This window comes from Podarcis tiliguerta, assembly GCF_965153285.1.
Source record: "Podarcis tiliguerta genome assembly, chromosome: 16".
Taxonomy (NCBI): Eukaryota; Metazoa; Chordata; class Lepidosauria; order Squamata; family Lacertidae; genus Podarcis; species Podarcis tiliguerta.
The window spans coordinates 14,372,387-14,390,947 of NC_139549.1; the positions used below are offsets into that span (position 1 = coordinate 14,372,387).

The 18,561-nt window shown below is 48.4% G+C and overlaps 2 protein-coding genes across 6 annotated transcripts; one reads left to right on the forward strand and one right to left on the reverse strand.

Moving 5' to 3' along the window:
• Positions 1–1,699: 1,699 nt before the first annotated feature.
• On the forward strand, positions 1,700–14,942 carry MRPL11 (mitochondrial ribosomal protein L11). Of its 2 annotated transcripts, none has more exons than XM_083416327.1 (6): positions 1,700–1,858; positions 3,856–4,004; positions 11,824–11,919; positions 12,316–12,409; positions 13,096–13,255; positions 14,571–14,942. In XM_083416327.1, exons 2-6 carry the CDS (start codon positions 3,879–3,881, stop codon positions 14,674–14,676), a joined length of 582 nt encoding a protein of 193 aa, XP_083272453.1. In that variant the 5' UTR covers positions 1,700–1,858; positions 3,856–3,878; the 3' UTR covers positions 14,677–14,942. The 2 variants fall into 2 exon arrangements, with proteins under 2 accessions (XP_083272453.1, XP_083272454.1); XM_083416328.1 differs by having other exon boundaries at positions 1,760–1,847.
• LOC310665939 (transmembrane protein 121-like) lies at positions 4,529–11,817 on the reverse strand. 4 transcript variants are annotated; one of them, XM_083416326.1, is made up of 3 exons: positions 10,617–11,817; positions 7,598–7,727; positions 4,529–6,965 (listed from the first exon to the last, which is right to left on the reverse strand). In XM_083416326.1, the coding sequence occupies exon 3, from the start codon at positions 6,958–6,960 to the stop codon at positions 5,722–5,724; it is 1,239 nt and encodes a 412-aa protein (XP_083272452.1). In that variant the 5' UTR covers positions 6,961–6,965; positions 7,598–7,727; positions 10,617–11,817; the 3' UTR covers positions 4,529–5,721. The 4 variants fall into 4 exon arrangements, with proteins under 4 accessions (XP_083272452.1, XP_083272450.1, XP_083272449.1 ...); XM_083416324.1 differs by lacking the exon at positions 7,598–7,727 and adding an exon at positions 7,788–7,999; XM_083416323.1 differs by lacking the exon at positions 7,598–7,727 and adding an exon at positions 7,788–8,207.
• Positions 14,943–18,561: the final 3,619 nt, after the last annotated feature.

The following is an 18,561-nucleotide window of genomic DNA, read 5'->3' on the forward strand; positions in this document are numbered from 1 at the left end:
TGCTTTTTCTGGATCAGGGATAGAGAGGGGTGTGTGAGTAGGGGTAAAAACTAGCCTTCTAGTACAAAAGAAAAATTTCTATTCACTGTTCTGCCAACTTTTGCCTTCCACCATTGGAATGCGGCCCCCAGAGGGTTACTCAGAAAAGAGTGTGGCCCTCAGAATGAAAATATGGTCCCCATGCCACCTGTTATGTAGGCAAAACTAGTGGTTATGTAGGCAAAAGGGCACTTTCTGTGCACAAGAGGGGGCTTGGGGAAGCTGCAGGATTTACAAGAGTACAAAAACATTGCAAAAAAACCCTTAAGGGGACAAAAATCCCCCAAACAACCCAATGAGGACTGAGCATAGTCAGTGGCCGTGGAAGGCTGGCTGGCTGTAGAAAGAGAATAAAAAGAGACCCCTGAAGAGAGTTGGTGGGAATGGAATGGAAAAGGGCATGGCTGGCTAGAACCCTGAATAGGAGTAGCCCGTGCTGCAACATTTTGTTGTATATCCCATAGTTTGAACCTAGAAGCCATTGCCCTCCTTTGTGGAAGTGGGAGTTTCCTATAGAAATCAATGGAGAAATTCAAGATTTTGATGTAGCTTTGTGACTTAGCATGTCCACCCTCAAACAAATGGCAGCCGCAAAGAATGCATTTCATGCTTTTTCTAACTCTGGCCTTATTTTGTGTAAAGAAAAAAGGATAACTTAGAAAAAACCTTTTCATCATTTTAATAATAGCCTTACCAATGCAAATTCAATATGCTGTGCCTTTGTTTCAGGATGGAAGGCTGAGGTTGACAGGTGCATTATACTTCTAGCGGAGGTTGTGGGTCAGGCTGAGGCTGAGAGGGTCGTTTCCAATAACCTTATGTTGTCATCTGGTCCTGTTAGACCCATTCTCCACATTGTAGTTGTAGAATTCTCTCCTGCCAAGCACAATTTTTTTGGGGGGTGTCATGTGCTGAAGACTTTACCCTGGCCTTTGACACCTGATATTTTAGGACCTGCCTTGTTCTGTTGATTGTAGTGTGGTTTAGCTGGTTTTTTTTATGTTGTATTTTTAAAGTTGTGAAGGGTGGCTGAGAAAACTAATACATAAGAAATAATAATAATAATTGGTGGGCTGAGACAGCAGCGTACAGCAACTCCACTGTCACCCCACTCCTCTTACAGGGTTTTGGGGAGGCAGTGATGAGAGAGATAGTAGTTTAGGAAAGCCCTGCAGTGTGATCCACAGCAGATCAGAAGAAGCGCCGAGGCTCATTGGTTGGATTGCCAGCCAAAAAAAATCCCTCATATGAAAACCCCTTGAGAAGATTGCAAAAAACCCCCAACAACAATCCATATATTCCGCTCTTGGAACTTCTCCAGGGTAAACCCAGTACAGTACTCAATTGCATGTAGAAGTTGCATGTTCTGTCATTGACTTGCATGCAGCTGAACTGAGATTTATATCTCTCTTCTTAACTAACTAACTAACTAACTAACTAACTAACTAACTAACTAACTAACTATATTTAGTGGAGCTTACTTCTGAGTAAAATTACATCTTCTGCTCCTTTTTTGGCGGGACAAGGGGGACGCATTTGCTGCCATGCCTAATCGCAGATGCGTTAAAATCTCAACTGATTTCCACGCGTAACTATTTTCTGCTCTGACATTTGGAAGTCGAGTTGTGCGCCTCTCTAATTTCTTAGCTCTGTGCTGAGGACTGCGGTTGCTATGGGGACGGACGCCATTTTGGGCAGCTTGGTGGCAAGGGAAGGGGGGGGAAGAGAAGCGTTCCCAGAATTCAGCGCGCCTTTGACCTCCATGACCCAAGATGGCTGCGCCCAGGGCCGCGGAGGAGACGCTTTGAGTGAGTGGAAGGTAAGATGGGTCAGTAGCTAAAAAGATGCGGGGAGGTTGAACTTGCGGTGACCAACGGGGAGAGTGAGCCTGGAAGTTGCCTTAGACCGTTCGCCCATGCAGTCTAGCGTTGTCTGCACTGACTGGCAGCGGCTATGCAGGGATTGGAGCTTCTGCACGCAGAGACTGTGCTTTGCCACTGAGCTATGGCGCTTCCCCCTAAGAGCAAATTTAGGGGTTTAAATAGACATGCAGGTGAAGCTGTCTCACACAAAGGCCACACCAGACTTGTAAAGCACTGTGACAGCCCTTTAAGAGTCATTGGAACTGGAGTCTTGCAAGGGTGCTGAGAGTTGTTGGAAGGCCTCTGTTCCCCTCGTAGGGCTACAATTGTCAGAGTTCCCTGGGAATAAGAATTGATGATTAAATACTATATAGAAGGAGTGCATCCCCAGCTGCATTTTAGCCCATGTTTGTGAAGCAGAAGCTGGTTGTTGCTCTGGCTTAATAGCACCTAAATGCAAAGAGGTTACTTTTCTAAATGTGGTATCAGTTGAATGATTTCTCACCCCTGACCTTCAGCCTTTCCCTTCCTGAAACTGAGCCAGGGCCCCCAGGTCCCATTGTTCCTCCTAAAAAGCACCCTATTCCTTCAGCTATATTTTCAGAAAATATATCTAGCAGATTCTCAAAGCCCAGCTGCAGCGGTGGTCTCTCCTGATGTCCTCTTTGGGCTCCAGGAAGGGTCTCCTCGTAAGCCATGAGAACTCATGAGCTATCTCCTGCGATTTTCAGGTTAGAATGTCACAGGCTAGCCAGTTGCACATAAGTGGGGGGGGGGGGGGGCACTCGTAGTCAGTGTTAGAAATTCAGGTGTATAAGCTAGGTGCCAAATGGCACCTTAAACCTAGGTTACGGTTTCCACAACAGAATGTCTGTTTGCCAGGGTGTTGGACTAGATGACTCCTGGGGTCCCTTCTAATACTATGATTCTATGATCTCGATTAAATTGCTGTACTGTAGCTTGCTCTTGCAACAATTCACTTGTCCCAGTATGCAAGAAGGAGAAACACACACAGTGGAAATAGAAATAGAAATTAACTATGGATTAAGGCAGAGGTTTACAAACTGTGGTTGCCAATCTGGTGCCCAGAAATCTCCACGGAGTTGTAATTGGACCTGCACCAGTAGCAAAATGCGCCTGGCGCCTGGGGAATTTTGACCAATGCCTGTGGTTGGATTTCCAATGTAACAATAGGCTCCAATAGGCTCTGGCTCCACCTCCTTTCGGCCTGCTTTCTGCCCTATCAATCACAAGGGACACCAGCTACCCCAACTTGTCATTGCATTTCTTCCAGTTTGGGTTAAAGATTACTGATGCTTTAGAGCAGTGGTTCCCAACCTTTTTTTTGGCCATGCCCCACCTAAGCATCTCTAAAATCCTGATGCCCTCCCCACTGTGACATATAATTCTTGTTATTCAAAAAGTGAACTCCTGTTCACGTGTAGGAAGCTTAAAAGGCCATTCACTGTTAATAACTCATTCTCGATTTGCCCCCCTTAAAAATCAAATCCACCCCCTGTGGTCCGTGTGCCCCACGTTGGGAACCATGGCTTTAGAGCATTGATTCTGGTTTTTAGATACTTTGATTATTTTAGATACTTTGATTATTTCGTCTTTCCCCAGCTTGGAATCTTCCAGATTCCTGTGGGTATAGGACGGTATACAAATTTAATAAATAATAACAATAAATAATAACAACAATTCCCATCATTCCTGACCTTGGGTCATTCTGACTGGGGCTAATGGAAGTTGTAGTCCAAAACATTTGGAGGGCACCAGGTTGGGGAAGATTATCTTTTCCTGAGTTGTATATAGTTTTAAGCCATTGTTACTTCTCCTTAGTTGTGAAATTGATGTGGTTTTGATTTTATATGTGGTTTTTTGTAATCTGTCCACAGATGACATTGTCTAGAAATCTTTTTAATAATATTAAATTTGACTTTTTCTAATTCAGATCTAGCCAGAACTTGAATTACGATGTCGAAGATATCCCGTGCTGCTTCTAAAGCAGTACAAAAGGTGGAGCCTGGAAATGTGATCCGGTCGATCATCCGAGCTGGGCAGGCTGTTCCTGGACCACCCTTAGGACCTATCCTTGGGCAGGTATGCATGGGAGAGGGTTAGGAGGAATGGAGGTCTAGCAGAATTGAAGTGTGAGGCTAGATAACTGAGAGAGTTTCTTTGGGAGTGGGCCACAGTTTGGGACATAAATTGGCTTCTTTTGAAAAACAATCGTTTTTGCTGTTTTGTTCTCTGCCTTTGATTAAAATCACTGGTATTGATCATAATGAAAATAATGAAGGTGTAGCTAACTGACTGGAAGGTGGCAATTGAGTGCCAAGGCTTGGATCAACTGAGCAGTTATACTGTTTGGCTTGGAAACCCACTCCCTAGTCCTTCGATTGCATGAACTTGTTGGGATTATTCTGAACCTTCTCCCCCCCCCCCCCATCTGTACCATGGCAGTGAGGTATATATGTATACACGCACAAAATTAGCAGCTAAGTCTTGAAACGCTGGGCAATGTGTTCTGGAGGCCCTGCTGTTAAACCCCAGATGTGTGTAGAAGTTGATTGCCCTTGTTCACTGGTAAGAGTGGGCAGGGGGGAAGAACACTCTCAACATGCTTAGAGGCACTCTCTTCTTTATTGCTTCACGTTCTGGAGCTGAACCCCCAACTCAGATACAATCCTTATCTGATCGTAAGCAAAATAGAGTGAATCACAGCCACATAGTTTGGTTAGTCATTTTGCTAAGCTGCTTTTCTTAGGATAAGGGACATGGAAGTGGTGATTTCCTTTAAGAAACTGTTTTGGCAATTTTGAGAATAGAAGATAGAAATGAAGCTGGCTGCAAGAGCGAAAAAACTTTCCCACTCCCTCGGCGGCAGGATTGTGTCTCCCTTTGTAGTACGAAGAAGCACAGATTGCGAGATTTGATTTCTAAGGACACATGTGACAAAACTTAACTCTGCTGTTTCTGAGCTTATGGGGTACAGATCAATTGCTGTAACAAAATTAAGAACCCAAGACATAAGAGCAGAGCCTAGTTCTTCTGTGCCCATTATGCTCAGGTGACTGAAGGTGCGTCCAGATGTGGATGATTTAGCAGCAGCTGATCATTGCCATTCTGCTTTAACCCAGAACCTGAACAGTATCTAATTCCAGACTTCTGGAATCCAAACAAAATACTGTAGTCCAAGCGAGCAGTCCTTGTATCCCAGTCCCATATATTACGGAGGAGGCCATTTTTATTGGGGCCATGGTGTGTGTATTGGGTTGGGGGGAGATAAGTATTCCCACCCCACCATTAGCTGCACTCTCCTACTGCAAAGTAGGGGAGTGGGGACTGATACAAAGGCAATAATATTTGGAGAGGGAGGAGCTAAAGTAATGGCAGTGATTCTTAGACAGGAGAGGCAGACCATAGAGAAGGACATTTCTCGAGCACAATTTGTACAGGGCATTATTGACCTATCTAGGCTGCAACAGCTGGGTTATCTACACCTGAGAAAATAGTGTGTAGCATCCATTTTTATGTTTAAATGGGATTTTCTGAGCTGGGGTGGAGGGAATGAAGTTGAATAGGGAAAACATGAGATGAGTGTGTTTTGGTTGTGTAGATGCCCTGCAAAAAGTGTGTCAATGAAGTGTGGCTTTCTCACAGCAAATGACCAGTGTAGAGGCAGCCTCCCCCTATGAACGTTCTGTTGTTACACTCTTGCTGATACACCCAGTGCCCTTTTGGCCCACTGTTCCCAGTGAGGGCACCCAAGAGAAAAGTGAGGCTGTTTGCCAGACAGCATCACAGAAAAGGTATCTCACAGTCCGCCCCAGACAGACTTGAGCTGTATGTGCTGACCTGTTCTGAGTCCTCTGGAAGTGGAGGGACCAGTGGCGGCTGGTGGCGCTCTTGGGGAAAGTTGAGTAGTGTGCCTGCAGTGCTCTGACCCTTGGCTTTTAAGGTGGCAATGTCTGTGGAGCTGGTGGCTGGTGGTTTGGACGCAGCAGTGGAACTGTTCTTCTGTAGCCTGCGGCTGTCTGTAGGAGACTTCAGCCATCGCTTGTGGTGGTTCACCTGGGCTGTGTCTGTAGGGCATGCCAGCCGTGGCCTGAGCACACTTGCAAACCCTGTCAGGTGTCAGGTGCCCAAGGTGTGTTTCATCTGTGTTTCTACGGAGCTGCTCATCCATTGGCTGAGTATGTCCAAGGGCCCGGCTGCCTCGGATGTGGCTGTGGCCTGTTTCCCTTCTGCCCCGAGTGCTTCTGTGGTGCTGGAGGGCAGCGCAGCACTTTAGTGCAATGGCCAAGAAGTTCTTCCCCATGAAGATGGAGGAGATGCGCTGGTCATGGCAGAGGAGCAACAGCCCCCCGCGGATGAAGATGGTGGCCACGTTGACGCTGGCCAGACTCAGGAGCGGGTAGAGAGCGCCAGGGCGAGGGCCTTGCACCCCCAGCTCATTTAGCGAGACACAAGGGAGAATCAGCAGGAGGCCATAGCAGTAGAAGAAGGTCAGCCCCTCAGCCCACAGGGGGAGCACCCGCCGCTGCGGCTCCCACAGGCTGGCCTGAATCTCCAGCACATCCAGCAGGTCCAACACCACCCAAAAGAGGCGCCCGCGCAGTTCGTCTTTCTTCCGGAAGCTGGCGGAGGCCTGGGCCACCAGCTCAGTGGCTCCAAGGACCGTGTAAAGGGCAGGGATGCAGATGGAGAGCAGGAGGGTCAGGGTGCGCCGGGCCAGCGGGTCAGGCGCCCGCCCCTCGGTTGCGTAGTGCTGGTAGACAAAGTAGAGCTTGATCTCCAGCGCGAAGGCAAAGAGAAACCACAGCACCATGGCGTAGCCTCGCTGGGCCGGCCTCACCTCGCTGCCGACCCACATGGTTGCGTAGCGCAGCACAAGCAAAAAGAAGAGGTCCCCAGCCAGGGCAAGGGCGCCAACTCCCAGGCGCCGGGCCCCTGTGCTCTGCTCCACCAGGTAGACGTCCATCGCCCCCATGGTGCAGACGATGACCACAGCTGCCACGCAGGTGTGTGGGATGTTGGGGGCCTGCTGCTCCATGGTGCCTTTTGGGGGGGGGGGGGGGAGAAAGAAGAGAGCATACAATGAAGGAAATTAAGAAGGGAGGTTGGGGGGGGGCACTTTCTGAGGATCTTGCTTTCCCATCTGAAAGGAGTGAGAAAGAGAGAGCTCTGGAACATTGGAAACTGTCTTGTAATGAGTCAGACCCTGTGATCCCATCTAGCTGGTACTGCGTGCACTGACTGGCAGTGGCATTCCAGCATTTCAGACAGGATTCTCTCCCAGCCCTGCCTGGAGAAGCTGGGGATCAATCCTGGGACCTTTTGCATGCAAAGCAAACTGAGCTTCAACGCTTCCAAAACTATGCATTTAATCAAATAAATGGGGGGGGGGGGGACTTGGTTGTGGCCTATTTTTAATTAATTAATTAAATTTCTATTTTATTTTTAATTTGTCCATCAGTAAATATTTTCTTGGTGGCATATAAGCAAAACAATGCTCAAAAAAAAAAAAAAAAAAGGAAAAAGGAAAATAACACAGTTAAAAATGAACAGCAGTTTTGTTAACGATAGAGATAGCGTAAAAAAGCTCAAACTGAAAACACTATTAAAAAGCCTCTAGGTGAATAAAAAAAGAGGTATTTACAACCACTGAAAAGGCTATAGAGGAGGCATACATGAGAAGAGGCAAATCTTCTAGGGATGTGTAGGTAAAACCAGCGTCATCAGGGCTTGCAGGGGCCTTCTGGCTTCAGTGTCGTGGTCAGGCTGGGGCTGTGGGTGGTTGCTGAAGCCTATTCACATGAGCTGCAAAGAACAGCAATGGGGGTAGGGGGCATATAAATAAAATTGCCTTGCTCCACTTACTTTGTGACTCGTGCCAGCCTGTAGAAAAGGTCACTCTTGCTTCCGCGCAGTTGAACTGCCTAGTTGGGGGTGCCTTCTTCATGCCCTGTCAGTATCCGTTATCGGAAGGCTGAAGCAACCGCCTTTGTCTTAAAACGCCAGATTGCTGATCCCATCTGATCACTGGAAACGCCATGACTGTGGACTTTGAAGCCGGGTTGGGGGGGGGACACCTGCAAAGACCCATTGGTTTAAAACCTCCAATCGCCTTTTCCCTGGTCAGTTCTCCTGAAAGCCCACCTCTTCTTTCGCTTCATCCCAAACCAGACCTGAGACATTTGGGCTTTGAACCAGGAAGCCCCTCCTTGAAAACACGCCTGGACCATGAACTTCCTAGGCGGCCTTAGCGAAGCCCCTCTCAGTCTCCCCACCACCACCAGTCTGCAATATGAGCATAAGAATGCAAGCCTACTTTTCAGGGTTGTTGCAAGGATTAAATGCATACAGGCAATGTGTGTAACGCCCTTTGGTTATTCTTTAAAAAGCTATATAATATGTGCTGCCAACATTAATAGAGTCTGAGCTCGTGTCACTTGAGAGGGGGCCTTTTCGATTATGCCTCCCCCTGCTCCTCTGGAGGTCTCCCTGCAATCATTAACATCCTTACGCCATCAGGTAGAAACTTAACCTTTTCTCCTAGACATTTGATGGGTTTTGAAGATTTTGCTGTCTATTTATGGTATGCGTTTTGCTGCTGTTTTATTGGTCTGTTTTATAGATTGTTGTAATTGTAATGCATTGTTCTTTTTTATTTTATGGTGAATGTATGTTATGCTCTTCAAGTTTTTGCAAGTGGCTTGGATAATCTTTCTGTGGCAAGCGGCTGGTACGAATTCAGAAACAACAATAGAGTATTGTGGCACGTTAAACACTAACAAATTTATGATTGCACTAACTTTCATGGACTGTAGTTTGTGGAAACCTTTGCTGTAATAAATTTGTTGGGTCTCTTAAGGTGCCACAATACTTGTTGGTTTTGCTGCAACAGGCTGACACAGTCTCTTTGACTAGCATTAGGTACAACCTGTTAATTCTGCATTTGGGTAAAGGTGTGTTTTTCTTTAGTCCTGAATCTACTGCTAATCAATTTTACTGGATCATCCCAGGTTTTAATGTGAAACAGGCAAATTCCGCTCCACCAACTTTCTACTGCACACAGAGTCACAGTTTTTAAAAACCTCAGCTCACCTTCCTCTTAACCTTTTTTTCAAACTAAAAAGCCTCAAATGTAACATCTCCTCCTAGTGCAGTTGCTGTCCAGCTCCCTGGTAATTTTTGTTGCCCTTGTTTTCTGCACCTTTCCCAGCTCTGCATTATCCCTTTTTGTTCCCCGTGTGGCTGCACCATGGATTTCTGTAAAGGCATTGCAGTGCAATCAGTCTTACTTCCAGCCCTTTCCCTAATACAGTAATCACAGCCGTGGGGCTTGCCTCTTTTGTACTGGCATGAAGTATTATTTATGAATTAATATTGATAATGAACCCTTCCTTAACTTTATTGTCACTTGGATGCCCGCATGGAGATTTTGTGCTGAGCACATCCATAGGGCTTAAATTTGAGCCAGCAGTCAAGCTGGCTGAAGTTGCAATTAAGGAGAGGCTGCCCCTGCCCATGTGCAGAGTATGCGTTTAGACATCTAGGATGAGAGTGGGGGAGCATTTCCAGGTCAGAGTGCATAGCATCCAGACAGCTTGAGCACCCTGCCCCCAACATCTGGCCCACAAATCTTCCCCACAGGGTTCCAGCCACCACATATATCATCACAGCACAGCAATGACTCAGTATGGACAGTTTTATGCTAACTCTGGACCAGCGCAGAAGTGGAGCAACAGAAGTAGATGCACAAAACTAAACCTCTTTGCAGTCAGTCAACCCCAAGATCTTATTCTGGGTCAGTTCAGACACAGTTCCCTGTCCATTCCCCCCAACCCCCAGTAATCCCCACAAAACTGAGACATTCCTCCCTCCCACCCCTGAATTACCATACAAATCCTCAGCCTTCTTGAAAGGACAAGGCACTGGGATTTGGGACCCCCTCTGCCTGCTCAACTTGCTCAGACCAAGGTTTTCAGGAGCATGAAGGCTGTAGGAAGAGGCTTCAGAACAAGCAGGAGTGCAGAAGCCAAGGCCTGCATGGAGGCACCATTTGCCCAGTGAGGAGAGAGAGAGAGAGCTGCTCTGTACATCCTCAGAGGCACTCTTTCTCCTGCTCATATATCCTCAGGTGCATACCAGACAGGACTGGGAGGGAAGGGGGTCTTCCCCAGTTGTGAGTGAAATTCCCCCACCCAAGGAGTTGGAAACCACTTTGTGTGCAGAGATAACAGGGAGGTATCCTGATTCTTGGATTTATTTGATTTTTATTAGACGGGGGAGCCTTGTAGAAAGTGTGCATGTGTGTCTGTTTCTGTGTGTCTGTTTGTGCATTATGCCGGAGGGATCTCCGTCCTCTAGATTGGGGGTGTCGAGGGGAGGGACCTACGTATTTGCCGGACAAGTGTGTGGGAGCTGTGTGTGTGTGTGTGTCTGCTTGACTCTGTCCCTGTTCAGCCATCCTGTTTTTGCCGCTGGGAGGGAGGGTGGGCTGTTGAGTCCTTGCCATTCACATCCTCCCCCTCCCCCTCCTCAGCTCTACAGTTGCTCCTTGTGCCAAAGGAAACGCACACAGGATATCCTGGTTCGGCCCCCTCCCCACTGCTCGCGGGCGGGGGTGGGGGATCTCTGGCGCATCCTCCCCTCCTCCCTTCTTCCAATACCTGCAGGGATCCGGCAGCGTGTGCTTCTACCTACCTCTCCCGATGTGCTCCGAGCAAGGCAGAGACAGGGTGAGGCGGTCTGTTCTCCCTCAAGGAGGAGGAGGAGGATCCCTGTGTGTGCGTCTCCCCACCCCCAGCCTGCTCTTGGACGGAGGATTTAAACACACACGTACACACAAAACTCCCTCGTTTCGCCTTCGCCGTCATTCAGTTTTTCTTGCCCATTCAAAGGGCCATGGCTGTGGGACTGTTTCCAAGTGGTTTTCATTTGAGCCTTCATTCAAGTCTGGCACAATTGAAGTAACCGTCGAGGGGCGGGGAGTTCCTCTGAGCATATGCTGAGTGCCTCTTCGGTCCCAGGGGCAGGTGATTCACTCAGCCGCAGGTCTGGGTGTGCTCAGCACCCGGGCAGGAGGAAACCACTTGAGAAAAAGCCCCCTCGCCCCTCCAACTTTGCCACCTTGAGTGGGATAGATGTGTAAGAAATGACTCTGTCCATTAAAGGAGGCAGCTGGTTCCAAACCAGAAGGGTTAATTAACATCCAAGCAGCTTGAGACTCAGCCCCACTCTTTAGAAATAGACTGCTGTGCTGCACCTCTTTTCTGGAGCAGCGCTGGAGCAGAAACTAGCCTACTGTAGATAGGTGAAATTTGCATTCCCTCCCCCTCCACTCTCTTTTTCCTCTGAGCCTGCCCACTATTGGCCACATGGTCCCCGGAAGCTTTCCCTTGGGCTGAACAAGGGATTCCTCCACCATCATCACCCCCACTGTTACCTCCCCTGCCAAGCTTAGACAGGGCAGCTATAGGAGAGTTTGCCCCTTCTGGGGAAAGGCTTGGGAGCTGAGTCCTGAAATCCTTCTAGCACCCAGAAAAAGGAAGATTGGGTAGAGACACAATAGCAGGCTTCAAATAGCTGAAGGGCTGTCACTCACAAGATGGGACAGACTTGATTCTGGCCCAGACAGCAGGATTATAAGCAATGGAGGGGCTGGAATGCCAGGGAGCAGATTTCAGCTGCTTGTGATACATGCTGTTCAGTAGTGGAACAGGCCACCTGGGGATGTGGTGGGCACTTACGTTCCAGGAGGCAATTCAGCTGAGAGCGGATCGCCTTCTCCCAGGAATGCTGTGGTTGCATCCTGAATTCTTCCTGATCCTGCAAAGTGTTAGACTAGCTGCCCTCTGAATTTCCTTCTAAATCTCACTTTGTGTGATTCCTGTCTCTTATCCCCCTCCAGAGAGGCATCTCCATTGGGCAATTCTGCAAGGATTTCAATGAACGCACAAAGGACATCAAGGAAGGGATCCCTCTGCCCACACGCATCATTGTACGGGTGAGAAGAACATAATTTACCTATTTATTTAGAGGCAGGGCTGGAAACATCTTGCAGGCAGATGTCTGTCTTGAACCTTGAGTGCCTGGGCCCTAGAGTTCAAATACTTCTGTGTGCAGCTTGATCTGGAGGGTCCCAGGTCGTGTGCCAACCACTTTTGACGTCTTACACAGAGCCAGATCCTTGGCCCATGTTGTATACAGTGACTGGTGGCAGCTCTTCTGAGACATGTGCTGTACCACTGAGTTAGTAATAATAATGGATGTGGCAGTCCAGAACATCTGGAGGGCCCCACGCCTGGTTTGCACCTCATTTTTGTGTTTGCGCCTTTGCCAGAGATCTCTGAGGCATGGCTGACTTAACTCTCTTCGCTTTTCCCTGTACTCCTTTTTGCAGCCTGACCGATCGTACGAGCTTCAGATAAACAAGCCAACAGCCACGTATTTTCTGCTGTCGGTGGCTGGCATAGAAAAGGGAGCAACAAATCCTGGTGAGAGACACGACCAGGGAGGGAAGCTGCTGGGTCGAGTGAAGGTCCAGAGCCAAAGCACTGGGAGAGAACAGCAGAAAGGAGCCATCTGAGCACCAGAGCTGGGGGGGGACATGGGACCAGCAGCCCACGTCCTGGCAATGTTGTCACCAGTGGCTTCTGGGTTGGGATTGGTTTTCCCACCTGTTTGTCAAGGCTCAAATCACTTAAGTACAGTGGAACCTTGCTTCCCAAATGGCTTAGTTGCCAAACAAATCGGCTCTCTTAACGCCGCAAACCCAGAAGTGAGTGTTCTGGTTTGCGGGTGTTTTTCGGACACTCCTGCAGCCAATTGGAAGCCATGCCTTGGTTTTCGAACGGTTTTGGGAGTCTTCTAATGCTCTGCAGGATGTTTTTTCCATTTGTTGTTTTTGCTGTGACAGTCTAGCACAGACTCTGGAGTTACCACTAAGTGCATGCCTCACATTAGAACCGGTTCAAAATTGTGTTGGGGGAAGCATAAGCCTTGGAGTTTGAATATTTTGAGTTCAAATGAATTCCCCCCCCCCCTCATGTGCATGATAACACACATGGCTAAAAATGTTGGGAGTTTTGAGGTGTGCTGGGATTTCCCCCTCTTGGGCTTTGGTAGCAAACCTCCAATTGGCTCTTCCTGGCTTTAAGACCCTCTCTTTGCTGTGCTGCAGGGCATGAGGTGGCAGGAATGGTGACCTTGAAGCACTTGTACGAAATCGCCCTGGTGAAGTCTCAGGACCCAAACTTCGTGCTCCGCGACACGCCGCTCGAGAGGGTCGTCCTGTCACTCATGGGGACTGCCCGGTCGCTGGGCATCAAGGTGGTGAAAGAGTAAGTGACTGGTGCCCATGGGAATCAGTGGCTGAAGAGCACAAACCTTGGGAAGAATCCACGAGGAAGCAGACAAGCAGACTCTGGTTGCAGTTTGCATACAACTATAAACCAGGATACTCAGTTTATTGAATGAGCAGGGGGCTGGTCCATGTTATCTTCCCAGTTTGCCCCACCCTTGGGGCAGGCAGGAGTAGGAAAATGGGAAGACTGTTCTGCCCAAAAGAAGGGTCATAGTTTCTTGCTTCCTTAACAGTTTGGGACCAGTTTACTTAAGGGTTCTCCCCACCATCCCAGTTGGATCACTTTGAGCTGCAGAACTTGCAGTTTGACTAAAGCCACACCATCCCAGTCCACATTTGCAGGGATTTGACCCTTTAGTGTGGCAGCACTCTTGCTGTGGAATTCTGTACCTATTGACATTAAGCGGTTGCTCTCACTATATTGTTTTGTCGTTGCTCTGTTGATAATTCACCTTTTCTCCAAGGACATGGCCCTTGTCCTCCCAGTTTTATCCCCACAACAACCCTGTGAGGTGGGACGGCTGCTGCAAACATCTTCCAGCAAGCCCACCCAGCCATTTTGCTTAGCTATCTCTATTTGTTTCAAAAGGTTTTATTGATTTCATCTATGTTTTGGTGACGACGGTTTTGTGCCTATTTATTTTTCAATTCATTTGTGGATTTCGGTCCCTTTTGAGCTACAGTGGGAGAGCAATCTGATCGATTGGTTTACTAATCTTCTAAACAAATAGCAAGCCAACAACAAATGGTGGCTTCAGATGGGCTGGTGCTTATTCAGAAAGTATGGATCACGGTCATGTGTTAATGTAGCCTCTGCTTCCTGGCCTGTTTTTTTTTGGGGGGGGGGGTTTAGGTGGTGGTGGGAAGAGAGAGAGTTGGGAGGGGGAACAATAACTGAAATTTGGTAACCTGAGGAGGTGACCCTTGATGCCATCGTAAGGAGAGGCTGTTGGTGGGAACCAGGATACAACGGGCAGCCAAGGTAACTTGCCAGGTGGAAAGGAGTTTCCTGGCAGGTGGGTCACTGTTGCTTGCCCAGGAGGGGTGAGGCAGCAGAGAGGTGGACATAGCACTGCCCTCCCTGCTGCTTCACCCTTCTCCCTCCCTCTAAGCAACAGGGACCTTCCTCCCAGGAATCTGGTCGAGCAGCCTGCCCCACCTGGTGAGCCCCACCTGAGCAGCAAACCCTGTGAAGCAGCAGAGAAAGGTGTGGGGCAGAACTGGAAACGGGGCAGATAGGCTTGACGTGAAGCAAGGAGGTGCAATTCTCTTTCCTCTTCCCCCTCCTCTAGACTCCATGCAGAGGAATATGCTGCTTTCCTGAAGGAGCGCGAAGAGTTATTGGCAGCTCAGGCCGAAGCAAAGGAAGCTGAACTGGCAGCTGCAAAGAAGAAATGAGCACCAGCTCCCTCCATTTGGACACACTGAGATTCAGATCCCCAGAGGGCTTGGAGTGCGAATGGCGCCGGCTTCTTACCTGTCCCGTCTGCTGTGCACTGGGAGCTAAGTCTCCCCAGTGACTGGTTTGGTGATGCCTTGCTGAAGAAGACAGGGAGGAAGGCGAGAGGGCCATGGCTTCTGGTCAGGGCTGGTCTGACACTGGAACTCCCATTGTAATTATTGTCAGTCCCTTTTCAGTAAATGATTTCTTTTTTAAAAAATAATCTCACAATTTTCCTCTGTGTCTTCGAATGTCTGTGCTGTGTTTATCTTTCCTCTCCCTTAATCTTTTAAAAAGTTATTAAACAAGACCTATTTCCTGCTTAATCACAAAAAACTCTTGAGTAAATACACACTCATTAAAAATAACGAATCTAGGTTCATTTGAAAAACACAAATAAACTTGGAAGATGGAACGAAACAAGTTGCCCTAAAATTGATCAAGAAACGAATCGGAGCAAAAGTCTAAAACAAATATACATAATAAAATAAAATCGCATGCTAAAGTTAAAAATCTCGGTGGGCTTGCCTACACAAGAGAGTTTTAGCAGGTGTTGAAAACAATATAGCAAAGGTGCCTTCCTAATATCAGGTGGCAGGGAGTTCCAGAGAGCAGGTGCTGTCATAGTGAGGAGCTGATTCCTTGCAGATGGGGAACGAACATCACATAGCACTTTCAGACGTTCAGTTCCACAGGTTGAGATGGTTACGTGGACACATACAACTTGTCATTCAAAGAAGGAGTAATACATCAAACATTAAAAAAAACTTCCCTGAACAGGGCTGCCTTCAGGTGTCTTCTAAAAGTCATATAGTTGTTTATTTCCTTGACATCTGATGGGAGGGCGTTCCACAGGGTGGGCACCACTACCGAGAAAGCTCTCTTCCTGGTTCCTTATAACCTCACTTTTCGCAGTGAGGGAACCGCCAGAAGGCCCTCGGAGGTGAACCATCACCCCCCAGCTGAACAATAGGGATGGAGACGCTCCTTCATGTATACTGGGCCATTTAGGGCTTGAAAGGTCAGCACCAACATTTTGAATTGTGCTCGGAAACTTTAATTTGAGGCTTCTTCCCAAACAAAAGTTACCCTCTCCCCATGGCTGCTCCCTATGGTTTTAAAGGGATTCTCCTAACACTGTTATAATGAAATTGCTATATAGAGTATCCAGCAGGTGTCAGGGCTGAGCCGTACCTCATCTTTTTTGAGCCCTTTCAATTCACCCATGCCAGCATCCCTCTCACTTCATTCAGGCCTCTGTGGTGCTTTGTGGAAACTACCACAAATCTCAGCACCTCTCCTATTAAAAATAATAATAATGAACAGTGCATTTTTTATAGGCTTCTGCCCCAGCCTCCCCCAATAGGGTGCCATCCTGCAACAGCCGCACACATTCCTGTTGTTTTGCATCCAGGAATGATGGGCTGCATCTCCCTCGCTGGTACCCAGAATTTCCATAGCAACGAGTGATACTGCTCAGGGCACCACCTTTGTGCTACTAGGGCTGCTTGGGTGGCAGAGGATTGCATCAGGGGGGAAAGAGGGGGGCAGGAAAGAGGCGTAGGCATCATTGCTTGGGGCAGCAGATCAAATTGGGAGCTTTCTTGGGGAGATGGGGAGAGGGTGCCATTCACAGGACCCCAACCCCTGAAATGGAAGATGCTTTGAACAAAAAGCCTGCCGTCTTGCAGAGATCCCCTCTTTCAACTCCCCCTGCATGTTAGCCAATGCACTACAAATGATTTCCCCAACAGATGATGGCAATATACCACCAAGCTCAGCCACATGGGGGATATACAAGTTGACCACTGACTCTCAGAATCACACACCCCATCTTCAAAGGCTTTTTGGTTTCTTGTGCACTTTGCCCCATTCCAGTCACGGAAACCAACCATCTAGAGTACTAGTCACACCGTTACCCCTTTATTCTAAGAAGGTAAAGGTAAAGGTACCCCTGCCCATACGGGCCAGTCTTGCCAGACTCTAGGGTTGTGCGCTCATCTCACTCTATAGGCCGGGAGCCAGCGCTGTCCGCAGACACTTCCGGGTCACGTGGCCAGCGTGACAAGCTGCATCTGGCGAGCAAGCGCAGCACACGGAACGCCGTTTACCTTCCCGCTGGTAAGCGGTCCCTATTTATCTACTTGCATCCAGGGGTGCTTTCGAACTGCTAGGGGTGCTTTCGAACTGGGACCGAAGGACGGGAGCGCACCCCGCTGCGGGGATTTGAACCGCCGACCATGCGATCGGCAAGTCCTAGGCGCTGAGGTTTTACCCACAGCGCCACCTGCGTCCCTATTCTAAGAAGGTACATCCTTCATAAGCTAAAGCTGGGCTCTCCATTTCTCCACCCCCTCACTCCTGGCTAAACTTTTATACCTTCAGCAACTGTGAGATAGGCAGAAGTTTGGTAGGTACGATAGTGGCAACCAGTTTCACCTGTTGCCTGTCCTGTCATTAAAAAGGCACAAGAAAGGAGATTCCAGAAAGGGAGAACTTCCTGACAGTAGGAGCTGTTTGACACGGGAATGGACTTCCTCGGGAGGTGGTAGACTCTCCTTCATTGGAGGTTTTTAAGCAAAGGTTGGATGGCCATCTGTCATGGATGCTTTAGTTGAGATTCCTGTAGCCTTAGGCTCCAAGAATTTGTCTAATCTTTTACATTCTCCAAGTTAGTGGCCAATGATACAGCCTGTGGAAGGGAATTTCACAATTTAGCTGTTCCCCATGGTTTTGACACATGCCAGTGCAGTCAAAATGACAACCAGTAATACTTCAGAGGTGCTGAAGGGGAAAAAAGAGGGTGGGAAGATCATGGCAGTTCTTGGAAGAGCTTTCTCACTCTAAGAGCTGTTTGGCAGTGGAATGGACTTTCTTGGAAGGTGGTGGACTCGCCTTCGTTGAAGGTTTTTAAGCAGAGGTTGGATAGCCATCTGTCGGGGATTTTGTTGTTGCAATTTCTGCATTGCAGGGGGTTGGACTAGATGACATTTGCAGGTCCCTTCTAGCTCTGTTATTCTACACTTGTTTTAAACTATATCCTGTTCTTCTACCAATAAGCATCCAGAGTGGCTTGCAAAATAGAAGTGGGGACCACCAATAATGAAGGATAAGCATTTTATGAACAGCAGAATGAAAACAAACAAACCCACCAGGAATTAAAATAATGGAAAACAGTAGCAGAGCCTCTCTCTTCCTGGGACACTTAAGTAACTGATACTCAGTGGCATACTGGCTCCCACAGTGAGGGGCAGAACAGAGCCATTGCAGCTGGAAGAGTCAGATTGGCAATAGTTGACATTCCGAAAAAGGAATCTCAAATGTCTATCTTCTTTGGTCTTATGGAGTTTGGGGGCTGGCGACGGGTTCAAACAGCAGGCTTCCAGCGGAGCCTTTCCACTCGCCTCTCTCAGCTCCATTGCAAAGTGAGCAGGACAGGATGCTATTCAAACTTGGGAACCTTCCTCCCATCCCTGAGCTGCCACTCAAAAGCTTTCCAGCCCTGGATGCTGGTTGTGTGCTGTTGCTGTGGCAACGCGAGGCAGGCTGCAAGGGGGGGGGGGGCGGCGCGGTGGAGAGGGAGAGGGAAAGAGCAGAGGCAGTGACGCCAGAGCTTCGGTTGCCTTGTGGTGCTTATTTTCCTTTTCAAGATTTTCAGCCCTTTTCCCTATTTTGGCAGCGAAAGGCAGAATGCAGCTGCGTCAGCTCCGCTCCCCCTCCCGCCACGCAAGCTCTCCACCAGATTTAAAGGCGCAGAGCCCAGCAGCCAGCGACCTTCTGATCCAGGCCCCAGGACTGGACACACACACACACACACACACACACACACACACACACACACA

What these genes read in the sequence shown, in the direction of transcription:
- MRPL11 (XM_083416327.1), top strand. Translation starts at nt 3,879, where the DNA reads ATGTCGAAGATATCCCGTGCTGCTTCTAAAGCAGTACAAAAGGTGGAG. An exon ending in CCACACGCATCATTGTACGG is followed by an intron (nt 11,920 to 12,315) that starts GTGAGAAGAACA and finishes TCCTTTTTGCAG; the next exon opens with CCTGACCGATCGTACGAGCT. An exon ending in GGCATCAAGGTGGTGAAAGA is followed by an intron (nt 13,256 to 14,570) that starts GTAAGTGACTGG and finishes CCCCTCCTCTAG; the next exon opens with ACTCCATGCAGAGGAATATG.
- LOC310665939 (XM_083416324.1), bottom strand. Translation starts at nt 7,869, where the DNA reads ATGAAGAAGGCACCCCCAACTAGGCAGTTCAACTGCGCGGAAGCAAGA. An exon ending in AGGCTGGCACGAGTCACAAA is followed by an intron (nt 6,966 to 7,787) that starts GTAAGTGGAGCA and finishes CCCCCCCAAAAG; the next exon opens with GCACCATGGAGCAGCAGGCC.